We start from the raw sequence: 15,791 nt of genomic DNA on the forward strand, positions 1-15,791 counted from the left end.
TTTAAAAGTGTATTGATACACATTTAACTTCAGATTCATTTGAGGAAGAAGGGGAAACAAGCTAAGCCATTGGATCCAAACTTTTCTTTCTAAATGCTGGCTTAATTTTGTTTTTCACATTTTCAGCCTTCACAGTTATTTCACAAACAAACTCTTTAAGCAAACATTCCAGTTCATTCTTGGGAGAAGCTGCATTTCCAGCTCCCAGATAATATGACCAAAGCTAATGCTCTCCCTATCATGCTTACATGACTTTAAAGTTTTAATTGGCAGCTTCTGAGTGAAGTGGGGGTTTGTGCATATCCTAACATGAACATTTCTGCCATGGATATGGCAAAGCACTGAGGAATTCAAAAGTATTGCTCTCCAAATGACTGGGCCATGGGCTTCTCCTTATCAGCAGATTGACAGTCTTACCCCTACTGTGGTGTGCTCATTCAGTACGTAAGGATGTTCACCTAATTTTATTTTATTTATTTTTTTGATGGGAGACCTATAGCTTTATTTAAAGCCAAACTTTGCCCAAATAACCTGCTCTTACCTGATACATCAGTATGTTTAACTTTTGTGTTTTGCATTTGCTTTGAACATTTTATTTTATTTTATTTTTTAATTTTTATTAATTTGTGCTTGTTACATCTCAATGGTCATCCCATCCCTTGTATCCTCCCATTCTTCCCTCCCTCCCCTTTTCCCCTTATTCCCCTCCCCTATGACTGTTCCTGAGGGGATTTCCTCCCCCTGTATATGCTCATAGGGTATCAAGTCTCTTCTTGGTAGCCTTCTATCCTTCCTCTGAGTGCCACCAGGTCTCCGCCTCCAGGGGACATAGTCAAATATGAGGCACCAGAGTTTGTGTGAAAGCCATACCCCTAATTTTAAAGGCATGTCCCATCGACTTACTACACTTTTTCCTCCTTACATGAATAGAAGGGGTCAGTTTTTGTCTTAAGTATGCGAGCAATTTCTCCAAGATGACATTGCTTTGGCAAGATACATTGTTATTCTTTTACATCTGCATTTCTGAATAAGAGAGACAATGGATGAATTACAGAACTAGGGTGTAGAGTGTTTGTGTTTGCAAAGGAATGGGGCATTTATGAAAATGTTAAGAGTGGATAAAGAAACTGTGGTACATATACACTATGGAATACTACTCAGCTATTAAAAACAAGGAATTCCAGAAATTGTGGACAAATGGATTGAGCTAGAAATGATCATAATGAGTGAGTTAACCCAGAAGCAGAAAGAATCAAGTGGTATATACTTACTTATATCTGCATACTAGCCCAAGGGGCATGTCCCACGAAAGCCTTCACTTACCAGGAAACTGGGACAGAGGGGAGGGCATCCTATTGGGACTCTAAATGAGAGACGCATGGGAGAATAGCAAAATAAAAGGATCCAGAGGGTCCTAGAAACCTACAAGTAGAACATTATGATAGGCAGATTTGGGCCCAGGGGTCCCGCTCAAACTAAGGCACCAACCAAGGACAATACAGGAGGTAAACTTTAAACCCCTTCCCAGATCTAGCCAATGCCCAGAATATTCTCCACAGTTGAGTGGAGAGTGGGATACGACTTTCTCACGTATTCTGGTGCCTCACATTTGACCATGTCCCCTGGAGGGGGAGACCTGGTGGCACTCAGAGGAAGGACAGCAGGTAGCCAAGAAGAGACTTGATACCCTATGAGAATATATAGGGGGAGGTAATCCCCCTCAGGAACAGTCATAGGGGAGGGGAATAATGGGAAAATGGGGGGGGGGAATGGGAGGATACAAGGGATGGGATAAACATTGAGATGTAACAAGAATAAATTAATAAAAAAAAAAGAAAAAAATGAAAAAAAATATGCTATTCATTCATGGAGATAACACAAATACAATATATCTATAATGTGAATACTTTTCTCTCCCTAGAAGGGCAAAGGGTGGATCAGGTAACTTCTTTGAAGTTTCAGTTCTATTAAACCATTATAAAATTACAATGGGAAGCTTAGTTTGTGGTTTGCATTTTACCTATGCACAGAATCAATATTTTCAGAACATCACTCTTAATAAATTATATCTTTTTGTTTCTTAAATCTGTGAAATATGCTTATTTTGAAGTTTCAAGATATAAAAATACAAAGGGGACAAAGTAATCCTTTGTATTGGTTCTTACTTTGTTAGTTTATTATAATCTTAGAAAGTGTTTATACCACTTTCGATCACTCCTGTTTTGTTTTATAATGAAACATTCCTTTGAAACCACAAATTGAGTCTTGTAACATTCTTCCCCTTTTTGCGTCATTATTAAATTTTGTATGGTTCCCTTTCAGCAGTTTGTCATGACGTTTCCTCTGTGCATTATTTTTAATGGAGTAAATTATATAATTGATCTTTTAAAATATGATATGTCATATACATACATTGTGGAATCTGCCCATTGTAACCAATGCATCTCATTCTCCTGAGAGGTGGATTAGCTGAAGCAGTAAATCAACAGGGACTCTTCTTGCTGGGCTCTGTCTCTCCTTCCCACTGTAGGGGCTAGCCAGTTCATTCTGAGCTAATCCCTTAAGCCTTTGGAGACAATTAAGCCTCCTGTTGGGACTCCCTACACTCCTTTTTATCAAAGATAATTAAATCTTTGTCTTGAAAGATAATTGACCAAACAGCGGCAGCAGTAAACTGAGCATTGGAATATTTAAGGTACAATCCTTAATTCTCAAAGAGGGTAAACAATTCAACTGATAAAATGAACTCTAGGCTTGCACTTGTTACAGATAGGTACCCTCTCCCTTTCTGTCTCAAGGGGGGGAAAAGCCATCGAAATGCAAAATATTCTATTAAAGTCCTAGAGCAGTAGTATCCATGCAATTATATAAAACAGTTCTGTAAGGTCGAAGGTTTTTATATTATGTATGGGGAAAACAGCAGTATAAACAATCAATTTTTTCTCAAAGTAGGGCAAATATATGTGTAAATAAATGAATTTACATACTTTTCCTGTTTGATGTTAATAAAAATTAGCTTTAATATTCTATTTTTCATGGAGTAAAATGTATACCTATATATACACAAAACAGTTTTTATTCTTTTTGAGCAATCTTTTGGCTCTGTTTAAAAATACACTAGATGTGTGAGCTTGTAAACAGCAGCTTAGCACACAGGAATTGTGCCTGTCTTCTTTCCCTTGATTTTCCTGGCTCAACTCATGTCTTGTTACAGGGCTTTGAGCAGCTTCGCCATGATGGATTGCTTTGTGATGTGACCCTGCTGCCAGGTGACACAGATGATGCTTTCCCTGTGCACAGAGTAATGATGGCATCTGCTAGTGACTACTTCAAAGCTATGTTCACAGGTAGGTTGGCTTTTGCCACTCTGTATTCACATGCACAAAATAGGGGAAATCCGTGTTGAAGTTTATTTTTTAATTTCTAACCTGAAATTACTCTCTGTTATTATATTTTTAAAAATACTTTCAAAAGAAATATTCAGCAGTCTATGTGGTTATGTGTGGTGCTGTTCTGTCATGGGAAATTGAAGCATGTTTTGTGCCATCATCCCCTCTACTTCATAGTCTTTCTTTTTACATATCTGAATGGACTATCAGAGACTCCGTGTTCTTATAATATGGTCTTTAATCTATCAAAAGATAAGAAGTGACAGGAGAACATTTGAAAGCACTTGTATTATATATGATCCCCATTAATATAGAGAGAATTTTCTTTAAGTCTCTTTTGCCTGTAAAAACCTGCAAAAGCCCAACTGGGGCATGGGTACTTACTTGTAATAAGACTTTCCCTTGATTTTACTGCATCTAATTATCAGCAGAAGTGAGTTTGTCCTTAATTCTCCACCTTCATTTAATGGACTGTCTTTTCATTTAAGGTGGAATGAAAGAGCAAGATTTAATGTGCATTAAGCTTCATGGCGTGAGCAAAGTAGGGCTAAGGAAAATTATTGATTTCATCTATACTGCGAAGCTTTCTCTTAACATGGACAACCTTCAAGATACACTGGAAGCTGCCAGCTTTCTTCAGATTCTGCCGGTTTTAGACTTCTGTAAAGTATTTCTCATATCTGGGGTAAGATGTTTTCATATCTTACTTTTCCTGTGATACATGCTCATATAGAGTTAGAGAAGGCTTAATTGTATAAACGTGTAAAACTTTTCATCAGCAAAGGATGTTATATAACGTGTGCTGTGGGAGTAAGTGGAAAATAAAATCAGTGCATTTTACAGCGTAGAATTATTTAATTAACAAAAACCTTCCCTGTAGTCAAGTGATGTGGAATATTAATAACATTTGATAAATATATATGCCTTACCTTGTTAAGTACTTTTATATACTTTAATTTAGATTTATTTCTGTGAGTTTATATGCTTGACTTATTTTTTTCCAGTAGTCTTCTTTTATAGAATTGTGTAGAAAGGTAATCTGAGCTTCTAGAATTCCGTTAAAACAGGCTTGGCCTTTTTCTTTGAATATGGGGACTCAATCTTGAGAACTAGCAGATAAGTGCTAACTTGCAAAGCCAGGAACCTTGAGTCCTTAGAACATGTCCTGCTGGGGTGTGGTTAGCTTTTATCAACGAATCACTGAACAGCATAAGAGTTACTCTGCTCCTACAAGGCTTGCTTTATTTTATCTCAGGAAATTCTCTGGCTTATACAGAGATAATGAGATTGCTATCATTCCTGGAATTTTTGTGGTTAAGATTATAGTAATAGTGAAATTTTATATATTTTCTAATTCACTCTTTGACAGATAATATATTTTCCTATAATTCGTTTTAAGTGTGATGTCAACTTTGATATTGGCAGTTTGCCCCTCAGCTTTTTAAGACTTTTGAGCATGAGTGCTTCCTTAAACATTAAATTTTGGGGAAATATTTACCTAATTAGTTTATTAATGAGATGCTTCTTATCAAAAATGAATCAAAATGAAAATGTGATATAAGTACATAATGGAATGATGAAAAGAATGAATTCCTATCATTTATAGTTACAAGGATAAACCTGGGGTATATTATATTAAGTGAAATAAGCCATGTATAGGAAAATGAATATTACCTGTTCATACTCATATCATTGAAACAGGAAATAGTGGTTACCAGACTCCAGTGAATGTAAGATTAAAGGATGTTCATGAAGAAATTGGTTAGTAGGTAAAGAAACAATAAATGGGAGAATTCTGGTGTTCTATAACAGCACAGCACAGTATAGTGACTATTTTTTAATAATGTTTCACATATTTCAAAATAGCTATGAAAGAATATTTTAAATTCCATACAATGGAGAAATTATGAGTGGTTAAGATATATAAAACGAATATCACATTGTATCAGTAAATTTATACAAGTAATATATGTGTTAATTCAAAATAAAATAAAAATTAGGCATATTAAGGAAAGAACATTTTGAAATGAGAAACTTCCTATAGGTCAGCTAATACTCCTTTAATTATACTAATAAAATCTGTTTTTAATATGTTTCTAACCATCTTAGTGTAATATTTTAAGTTAATTGCTATTTTGAAAGTTTTATGACAGTATGGTGGTTTGTTACTGACTTGAATCATTACTGCTGAATAGCCTATATGAAGTTTATCAAGCTCTCATGCTGCTGTTTGCCAGCATTACTAAATTTGTGTAATAAATTTCATTTTAATCTCATTATGCAAAGCCCATACTATTAACAACCATCTCCCCCTCGTTTCATGTCAGTAACAGCATGTGACAGCTTCAAGTAAACTGGAATAGTATGGAATTTCATAATGTCACAAGCTCAAGAATTAATTCAATAGTAGCCCTTACAGCTTATGTTTTCAGACTCTTTAACATTGCTTCCCACTGAGCTCAGCACATATACTCATCTCAAAAACAACTAGGGAAAGTGCTATGGTTTCTTTGGAGACAGAGATGAACAAGAAGCAGTATTGACCTATTTTCTGACAGAAGTTTGCTATATATAAGTTCAGAAATTTTGATCAATTTCTTTACCTGAGAAAAGATGACCAAATGTAGTGTGTGTGTGTGTGTGTGTGTGTGTGTGTGTGTGTGTGTGTGTGTGTGTGTGAGACACAGATAGACAGAAAGACAGGGATAGAGTATTTTGTGTGAGAGAGACAGAGTGAGAGAGAAATAATGTGTATATATTTTTATATGTACATACATTTTTGAGACTATGTACCCCTGGTTGCCCTGTAAAACTCAGTGTAGACCAGGCTGGCCTCACACTCAACACGGATCATCCTCTGCCTCCAAAGTGCTGAGATTAAAAGCATCAACCACCACACCAACTACATTTAATGTTAGTATATTTCTATCAGATTAGTATAGAAGAATGTTTCAAGATAACTCTATTTAAAAACAACTTTATTTAGAGATGGAATGATAGTAATTTTATATATTTACACATCTCCCCTAGTTCAGAAGTTGTTTCTTTAATTTGTTTGAAATGCTTGCTCTAACTAAGGCTTGTAACCTTGAGATGCCTTCATTATTATCATGAACAGTTAATATTGTCTTCAAGATTATGTTCTTTGCTCTTAATAGCTTCATCAGACAAGCTACGACCCTTGTCTAGTGAGAAGGCTTGCCATTAGCAATATTGACTCCTCCTATGGTTCGTTCTTCTGCCTCTTCATTGCAGATTTCCTTGCTAGTGAACTTCTAGGAGATGCATCTTTTTCTGAACATCATTCTACTTTGTTTATGCTTCCTCTTGCTTACTGAAGATGTGTCTGTATGCTTTCATGGTAGGAGTCACCTCTCTCACAGTCTTTGAAGTATGTTTTAGAAAACTGATGGGTAGTCTCAGGGTCTTTTCTTTTTCTGATGCATTGTGTTTCTTAGATAAACACTATTCAGTTTTGAAATATTTCACCCTTCCTTCTTAGCAAGGGAAAGGGAAATAGACAAAGCAGTATCCCTGGGATCTTTTCTACTTAGAACTTCACGTTTCAAGATAGTATGACTTGGGGCTGGAGAGATGGCTCATAGGTTTAAGAGCACTGACTGCTCTTCCAAAGGTCCCGTGTTCAATTCCCAGCAACCACATGGTGGCTTACGACCACCTGTAAGGAGATTTGGTGCCTTCTTGTGGTGGGCAGGCACACATGTAGGCAGAATACTGCATAAATAATAAATAAGTCTTTTTTTTTAAAAAGATACTATGGCTATTTCACATAGGAAGTTTTTTTTTGTTTAGTTATTCTCTGGGCCAAGTTACTATGCGTAATTTCTTATAAGATTTTTCCTATGTTTTAAAAGCTGTATGCTGAAACCAAATGTTTTGGAGGAAACAGGCTTTATGTTTGTAATGATACCTTCAGATTAAAGCTCAAATAACTGAAGCACTAATCAAGTTAGAGTTTTAAAAAGAAGCATTCCTTTTTAAAATTGACTGTTTAATTAAGATTGAGATTACTTAACTTGCACATGGCATTCTTTTTTTATTAATTTTAACATATACATTTATATTATTAGACATGGGTAAAATAAACTACATATAGCAGGAAGAACCACAAGATAATCAAGGGTTATATAAATGTTACATTCATAGTGATCTGGCTATTTGTATTTGTCAAACTTGAAGAAAGCATCTTTCCTATCTTCTTGGGTCTAATTTCTCAATGAAAATCAATATCAATCCTATCTCATCTCTATTAACTTAAAACATCTATCTTGTTCTAAAAACATCTTAACCCCTAACCAACTAAACTTGATTGTAAGACTAAACTATCTGGTCTTTAACACCATCAGAAACTTGAGAAGGGATAAAACTTAATTACTTGAGTGAACTGGACATGCAGTGAGCAGCTTCCAAAATGAAAAGATTACTGAGACAGTTTACTGCCTGAACAGTCACCCAACACTCTCTGTAACGTTGGAGCATCAACTTCAGCCTTCTGGCCTAGTATCTCTGACAAACAAATTTCCAAGGCAGAAACTATTGGGGACTTGCTTACACTGTCTTGGCAGAGTTTGACTCTGTCTGTGTCTAAGCTTACCCTTTTGATCGGGAGAAACATTCCTTTTAATTCTTAATCACATGTGTTGATAAAGAGTGGTGGCTAGCCCTTGGGGGCTTCCCCTTCTCTGAGAAGAAGAGGCGGGTATGGGGAGATGAGGCATGCAGGTGGGACTGGGAGGAGAGGAGGGAGGGGGCTAGGATCAGCCTCGAAAGTGGTTAAATAAATAAAGGGGGAAGAACAGTGACTAATAAAATGTGAATTGGCAAAATGACATTCAGGAAGAACATGTACTAGTTTTGGATGATAGCTTTAAATATGATAGCAAATGCTCTTTCGGGTTCCTTAGAATTCCACATTTGTTTGTGTAACAGAGCCTGTGGCTCAATAGAAGGGGGAAAAAAACCAAGCTTCTCTGTAACTTTGTTACTCTTTACGATGATTGCTGTTCTCTTAAGGTAATAATCATTATTTTATTTTATAGGATTTTATAGGATCCATCAATTTTGTTATCGCTGTGTCATTTTTTGGTTGTTATGGAAAAGAGAACTATGAAATGAACATAAATACTGATGATTAAGGCTGTAATCAGAATAGATAAAAAGTATTTATAAAATTAAAAAACTACTTTCCTATGTTATGAGGGAATGAGAAGTTGCCTTGTTTTCAGTCACATAATTTTTAAAAATGACATTAGGGCTTTTGAGTCTACTTTCCATCCCAGGCCTCTAGCACACTCCCATTCTCTGGAGTGCCTTCCTCTTCTTTAATAAGCTGTCTTTATTTCTATCACTAAAACAATAAAAGGAAGGGACCAGCCAGGTGGCTTAGCTGTTAAGAGCCCCAGTTGCTCTTTCAGATGATTCAGGTTTGATTCTCAGCACCCACAGGGTAGCTTACAACCAATGTAACTAGAGTTCCAAGGGATCTGATGCCCTCTTCTGACCTCCAGGAACTAGGCATACATACAGTGCACATACACACATCAAGCAAAACACACACACACACACACACACACACACACACACAATTTTTTAATTTAAATTACATTAGGTATTTTTTGTCCATATGATATAGCACCACAATATTTTATAGCCGTTCCCCAGTTTACAAATGCACTTAGATCAAGATTTTCATTTATTTAATTATTTTGGTTTGAAATATTTGTCATCTATTGTTTTCTCTGCAAAATTATTATTATGAAGAATAAAAGGCTTGTCAAAAATATAAGGCAATATAATACTAGGTTGCCAAAATAGGATACTTGGAATTGAAATAAAATGGTGTGTGTGTGTGTGTGTGTGTGTGTGTGTGTGTGTGTGTGTGTGTGTGTATAGAAACAATTCAGAATTCGTAAGAAAAAAATTTTTAATATTCAACTTCCACATATAATAGGAAACAGATATTTGTCTTTCTTTGGTTTGTTTCCTTTTGCATGATATCCTTCAATATCATCCATTTTCCTGAAAATGACATCATTTCATTGTATCACACTTTCATCTGTTCACCTATTAATGTCTATTTAGGCTGATGCCCTACTATAGTTATTGTAAATAGTGCTGTGGTAAAATGGATGAACTTGCGTCTCTGGTATGCAATATAGATTGACTTGGGTATATACCTGAGAGTGTTATAGCTGGATCATGTGGTAGAAAGGTCTATCTTTAGTTTTTGAAGAGCTTCTACAATGGTTTCTGGAGTAGTGAATTCCTGCCCTCATCCCACCCCCATCCTAGCCAACAGTTTTCATTTGTTCTTCTGATGATTGCTATTCTAGCACACTCCCATTCTCTGGAGTGCCTTTCTCTTCTTTAACAAACTGTCAGATGGAATCTCACAGTAGTTTTGTTATTGAACTTTGGGCTCACAACTTGTGTCTAAGACAGGTCTGGCCACAGGTTCTCCATAATCAAATGAAAAGGGAAAGGAGAAAGAGATAATGTATTCAATGTAGCCACATTTGGAAAGGGACAAATCGATCCCTCAAGGACCCCCTAACCCTCCAGCCTATCTTTGGGGTCTTGAAGTGAGGTAAAAGTTTAAATGCAGGGTGCATTTATGTAGTCCCAATCAATCCATCACACTATTGATCCATGGGTATCTGGACTTCAGTCTCATCCTGTAAGGTTGTCTGACAAGTGACAACTATGTGTTAAATCCCTTTCCTGGAGATAAGATTCCTGTTCTTGCTGAGGCTTTTCTTTTCTCCCAGCATGAGATTCCTGGAGACATTTCCATTTATCTGGCATCTGTTGTTTCAATAATCTGATAGATTGAGAGATACAAATGTCTCTTTAGAGTATCTTGATTCTACTAAACCTGATACAGTTTGATTTGTATTCCCCTGATGGGAAAAATATGTAATGTTTTTAATATAGTTATTGATCACAGCTAAGATTGTTGAACACTGTTTGATATATTTTTGATCATTTGTATGTCTTTAGATCCTTGGCCTATAATTGGATTAGTTCTCTAATTGATTAATGTATGTTTTAATAATCCCTTTGTTCTTATCCAAACCTTTAACTTGTGCCTTGTGATGTGTCCTGTGCCTATGAAGGCATGTCCGGCAGGAAATGTATTTTACATCTTCTGCTCCCATATTAGCTTGTTTACTTGCATATGCTTCCATTTTTCAAGTTGGTTGAACTCACCTTGGGCAGTGTTTCTAACAAACTAGAAAGCACCAAGAGGAATTTAATGTATGGAACGGCTGATATAGAAGAAGCTGGTGATAGAATTGGTATTATACAGGACTTACTAATAGGTTTGCTTAGGAAGCATTAAGTCACACAAGTGGAATTTAGCTAAAGGATCACTGCCTCCAAAGTACCCCGAAGATGAGTAGCATGCTTACCAGGCATATTAGAGCTATACAAAATTTAGGGTGCTGGGATGTAAACGTTTACTCATCAGAATTGATCAGCAGTGAGGCTCTGATTCTCATAACAAAGGAGATAACACTGACTTGCAGCCATCCATTAGTCCCTGATTTCTGTACCAAAGACATACCTGGAAGAGGCAGCTAGGGCTGTGAGGCGGCATAGGGTTAAACCATTAAATAAGTTCAGGTCTGCCTTTAATCCCTTGTGCTCTTATCAGGAAAATACATTGCTACCGGGTAGGTAAGGTAACTCCCTGATAACAATTATTTGAGAAAGAACAACAGTGGAATACTTAAAATAATTCTGGCAATATACAATGTCTATTCTGTGTAAATCTCCTATCTGCCTAAGTGGCCAGACTTGCAGTCTCCTATCTCTGTTTAAATTGTGTAAAGTGTGACCTGGGGTCTGGGCTCAAAAAAGATATAAAGATGACAGTAGCCCATATACAATGCATAAGCCTAAGGTGGATATAAGCTAATGAAATATTTTGGCTGTCGATTCTTATTTAGGCATTAGCCACAGAGGAGCATTATTTAATAAAGAGCTTTACTTCATCTCTAAGTGTGTGGCATTATTTCTCACTGAGAAGGGGCATTACTTCTATAACATAGGTGAGGGATAGTTGAGGTTTTCAGATTTTTTTAATCTCTATTTTTTGCTCTTGAGATATAAAAGCAGGCATTCACTTGTTTAATCTGTACCAAGATCTCTTTGTATATAACACTGCTCCTTTAACAAAATAATGCCACAGTTTTCTAATCAAATGTGCCAATGAATCGTTAAATTACATTAATGAAGGTGTTTGGGTGCAGCTGGAATCATTTGAATCTACAGCAGCAGCAAGAACTAACATGTTAATGAGAACACAACTAGCACAAGCATAATGCGTGAACTGTTTTTAGGATGGCTTGAAGATTTGATTTAAGAAGATAACTTATAATAATATATGTCAAAGAAATATAAGGAAAACTTTGAAGAACAATTTTAAACATTTTATTGATTTATTTTCTGTATATGAGTTCTCTGTCTGTATGTACACCTACACGCCAGAAGAAGGCATCAGATCCCAGTAGATGGTTGTGAGCTACCATGTGGTTGCTGGGAATTGAATTCAGAACCTCTGGAAGAACAGACAGTGCTCATAACTGCTGAGCCATCTGTTTAGTCCCTATGAAGAACAATTTTAAAAGGGCCTAGATGTGGTTGAAGAATTTTCTCTTGTTTTTGTTGTTCAGTCCTTTTATTTATTTTATTTTTTAAAATGTATTCACTTCACATCCCAATTGTAGCCCCATCCCTTGTCTCCTTCCAGTACTACCCACGCTCCCTCATCCCGCCTCCCCACCTTCCCCTAGTCCTCAGAAAGGAGGATCCTTCCTCCCCTATCACCTGACCACAGCCTATCAAGTCTCATCTGGAATGCCTCTATTCTCTTCCTCTGTGACCTGGCAAGGTCGCCCCACCAAGGGAAAGTGATCAGTAAGTGAGCACCAGAGTCCATGTCAGAGGTAGCCCCTACTCCCCATATTATGGAACCCAAAAGGAGACTGTGCTGTCTATCTACTACATCTGAGCCCAGAGAGACCTGCAGAGACTGATGCACCAACCAAGAACCATGGATGGATGGGCCCAGAATTGTTGGCTCCTTGGTCTCCTTGTGGAGCTCCTTTCCCTTCCAGGTCCTTATATCCCCTAATTCTTCCATAAGACTCCCTGTGCTCCAACCAGAAGTTTGGCTGGGAGTCTCAGAATCTGCTTGGCTCTCCTGCTGGGTGGAGTCTTTCAGAGGACCTCTATGGTAGGCTCCCATCCTGTTCCTTCTCTTCAACTGCTTCTGATGACCTTCTGAATGAGAATTAAGCATTCTCCCTAGAGTCCTCCTTGTTATTTAGCTTCTTTAGGTCTGCGTATTATATGGCTAATATCCATTTATAAGTGAGTAGATGCCATGGGTGTCTTTTTGGATGTGGGTTACCTCGCTCAGGATGATCTTTTCTAGTTACATCTATTTGTCTACACATTTCAAGATTTCCTTGATTTTAATAGTTATGTAGTATTTTATTGTGTAGATGTACCACAGTTTCTTTATCCATATTTTTTAAAGTACAAATTACCTTCTTTTCTTCCTTGTCTTGGGAAGCAGATTCATCACCCCAAACAGTAATGCTTTCCACTTACTACCATCTGTGTAATCAAATATGGACTATAACTCTACTCAATGCAGTTGAAGATTTTTGTGACACACCGACCTGCCACTTCTAAAATAGCATTATAGCAATATATTTTACATTAGAAATCAAAGGTATTGGTATATTTTTAAACTGCGTTTCTAGAGGACCAGGATTTATTTTCCTTGTTTTGTATTAGTTTGATTTTGGTGTTTTAAATATATAGCTACCAAATAAAATAACCACTTAGACATTTTGATGATTTTTACAATAAGCAAATCAGTTTTCTTAGGGGAAACGTTGTCGTCCATTGTCTACCCACTGCTGAGCCCTCCAGGCTTAAATGGATAGCTCGAAACCCATGCTCACACAGAAGACCCTGGTAAAATCCAGACCTTTGTTAAAACCCTATGAGCCACAAAAAAAAAAAAAAAATTGTGGAAAGAAAAAAAGGGGTATATAGGGATGATAAGAAGTGGGGAAAGGGTGGAGTAAGAGTCGTCCATGTGAATTGTGTACTTGCATGAAACAGTTCCACCATATTTTAATTAATTAAAAATAAGCTATTAAACAAAATAGAACAAATAACAGAAAAGATGTGCACATTGTTTTTGAGAAATATATCTATGAAAATATTTGTAGCCTAATCTTAAAGTTCTCACTGTTAGAATATCTAACTGGGTTGTTACTTTATGCAAAGAAGTAATGCTTTTAGCTTGTTTTTAGTACTAGGGGTGGAACCTATGGCTTCATGCATGCCAGACAAATAGCCTCCTACTGTACATCACCAGCCCTTCATTTCATCTTTCAAGTGAAACATCAATAGAAGGATTATCCATTTTTTCTCCTAACCATATAACATACTTATTAACATTGTAGTCATGAGGCTAACAATACATTCATGGATTTTATGCTACAAATTGAGCATGCATTGTGATAATAGTTAAGAAACACACACGGATGCACTTGAGCATTTTGCTATCTTTGTGTTGTGCACGTACATGGACATATTTGCGTGGTGGGCTTGTTTTATGATTTATTTTTTGTATTAAGTTTGCTGCTATTAGTTTCCTGGTTTTCATTTTGGCCTGTCAGTTATCAGAACATTGAAAGGAGATCCTGCTGAGGAATGGCCACTTTGATCATTTCTCCCTTTGCTTGCTTTCTACTTTGAGGCATATTTCAGTCTATGCTGGGAACATTATTCTGGGCCCATTTTGACTCCAGCTAGTGCTAGAGTGTGTTGGTACTAACAGAATAACTAAGGAAAGTTACACTGCCAAGGTACTAACAATACCTTAACTCATCCTGCACAACTTTTTTTTTTAATTTTTTTATTAATTTATTCTTGTTACATCTCAATGTTTATCCCATCCCTTGTATCCTCCCATTCCACCCCCCCCCCCATTTTCCCATTATTCCCCTCCCCTATGACTGTTCCTGAGGGGGATTACCTCCCCCTATATATTCTCATAGGGTATCAAGTCTCTTCTTGGCTACCTACTGTCCTTCCTCTGAGTGCCACCAGGTCTCCCCCTCCAGGGGACATGGTCAAATGTGAGGCACCAGAGTACGTGAGAAAGTCGTATCACACTCTCCACTCAACTGTGGAGAATATTCTGACCATTGGCTAGATCTGGGAAGGGGTTTAAAGTTTACCTCCTGTATTGTCCTTGGCTGGTGCCTTAGTTTGAGCGGGACCCCTGGGCCCAAATCTGCCTGTCATATTGTTCTACTTGTCAATTTCTAGGACCATCTGTATCCTTTTATTTTGCTATTCTCCCATGCGTCTCTCATTTAGAGTCCCAATAGGATGCCTTCCCCTCTGTCCCAGTTTCCTGGTAAGTGAAGGCTTTCGTGGGACAAGCCCCTTGGGCTAGTATGCAGATATAAGTGTGTATATACCATTTGATTCTTTCTGCTTCTGGGTTAACTCACTCATTATGATCATTTCTAGCTCAATCCATTTATCCACAAATTTCGGGAATTCCTTGTTTTTAATAGCTGAGTAGTATTCCATAGTGTATATGTACCACAGTTTCTTTATCCACTCTTCTACTGAGGGACACTTAGGCTGTTTCCATGTTCTGGCTATTATGAATAAGGCTGCTATGAACATGGTTGAGCAAATTTTCTTGTTGTGTGCTGGAGCATCTTCTGGGTATATTCCAAGGAGTGGGATAGCTGGGTCTATAGATGCATTTCTTCTGTCTTCAACAAATTGTCTAGCTTGTATTTCTGGATATATATATATATATATATCTGTGTGTGTGTGTGTGTGTGTGTGTGTGTGTGTGTGTGTGTGTGTATAAGATAACTTTGTCCTAGAAGTAACTGTGCTATTAAATGATTTATTGTGAACAGCAAAGTTGAAGAGTCTATTGGAAGGATAGTAAAAAGTGATACTTCTACATAAAATGGGAGTCAAAGAATTGGATAGCAAATATTGCTTTCTCTTTTGTGATCTGCTTCTTTGAACAATCAAGAGGAAGAAATAGACTTGACTATAACCGAATAACACATGATTGTCCGACATTTCTAAATTTCCATCTGGCAATAATTTCATTAGTACTTGGGAGTTGCATCACTTTTTGAGGAAGGAAAAGTTATTTTGGACACAGTCAATTGAAATATTGTGTCTTAGGTTAACAGATCTTTTCGTTAGGCAACATTTTGCTAAATCGGGTGAAGGTTGTTTGTATCCTTTTTACATTTTTATGCACTTAAATAAGAATCTTTATTTGCATCTATATGGACTTTATAAAGCACT

The 15,791-nt window shown here is 36.9% G+C and overlaps 1 protein-coding gene across 5 annotated transcripts in view; it reads left to right on the forward strand.

The window, feature by feature from the left end:
• Window positions 1-15,791, forward strand: part of Klhl13 (kelch like family member 13) — a 108,043-nt gene that overhangs the window by 81,924 nt on the left and 10,328 nt on the right. For all 5 annotated transcript variants that reach the window (XM_051140933.1, XM_051140929.1, XM_051140930.1 and 2 more), the window contains 2 exons: window positions 3,215-3,347; window positions 3,878-4,074. In XM_051140933.1, the coding sequence (XP_050996890.1) occupies window positions 3,215-3,347; window positions 3,878-4,074 (330 nt within the window). The remainder of the gene's footprint in view (window positions 1-3,214; window positions 3,348-3,877; window positions 4,075-15,791) is intronic.

This window comes from Acomys russatus, chromosome X (assembly GCF_903995435.1).
Source record: "Acomys russatus chromosome X, mAcoRus1.1, whole genome shotgun sequence".
NCBI classification, from domain to species: domain Eukaryota; kingdom Metazoa; phylum Chordata; class Mammalia; order Rodentia; family Muridae; genus Acomys; species Acomys russatus.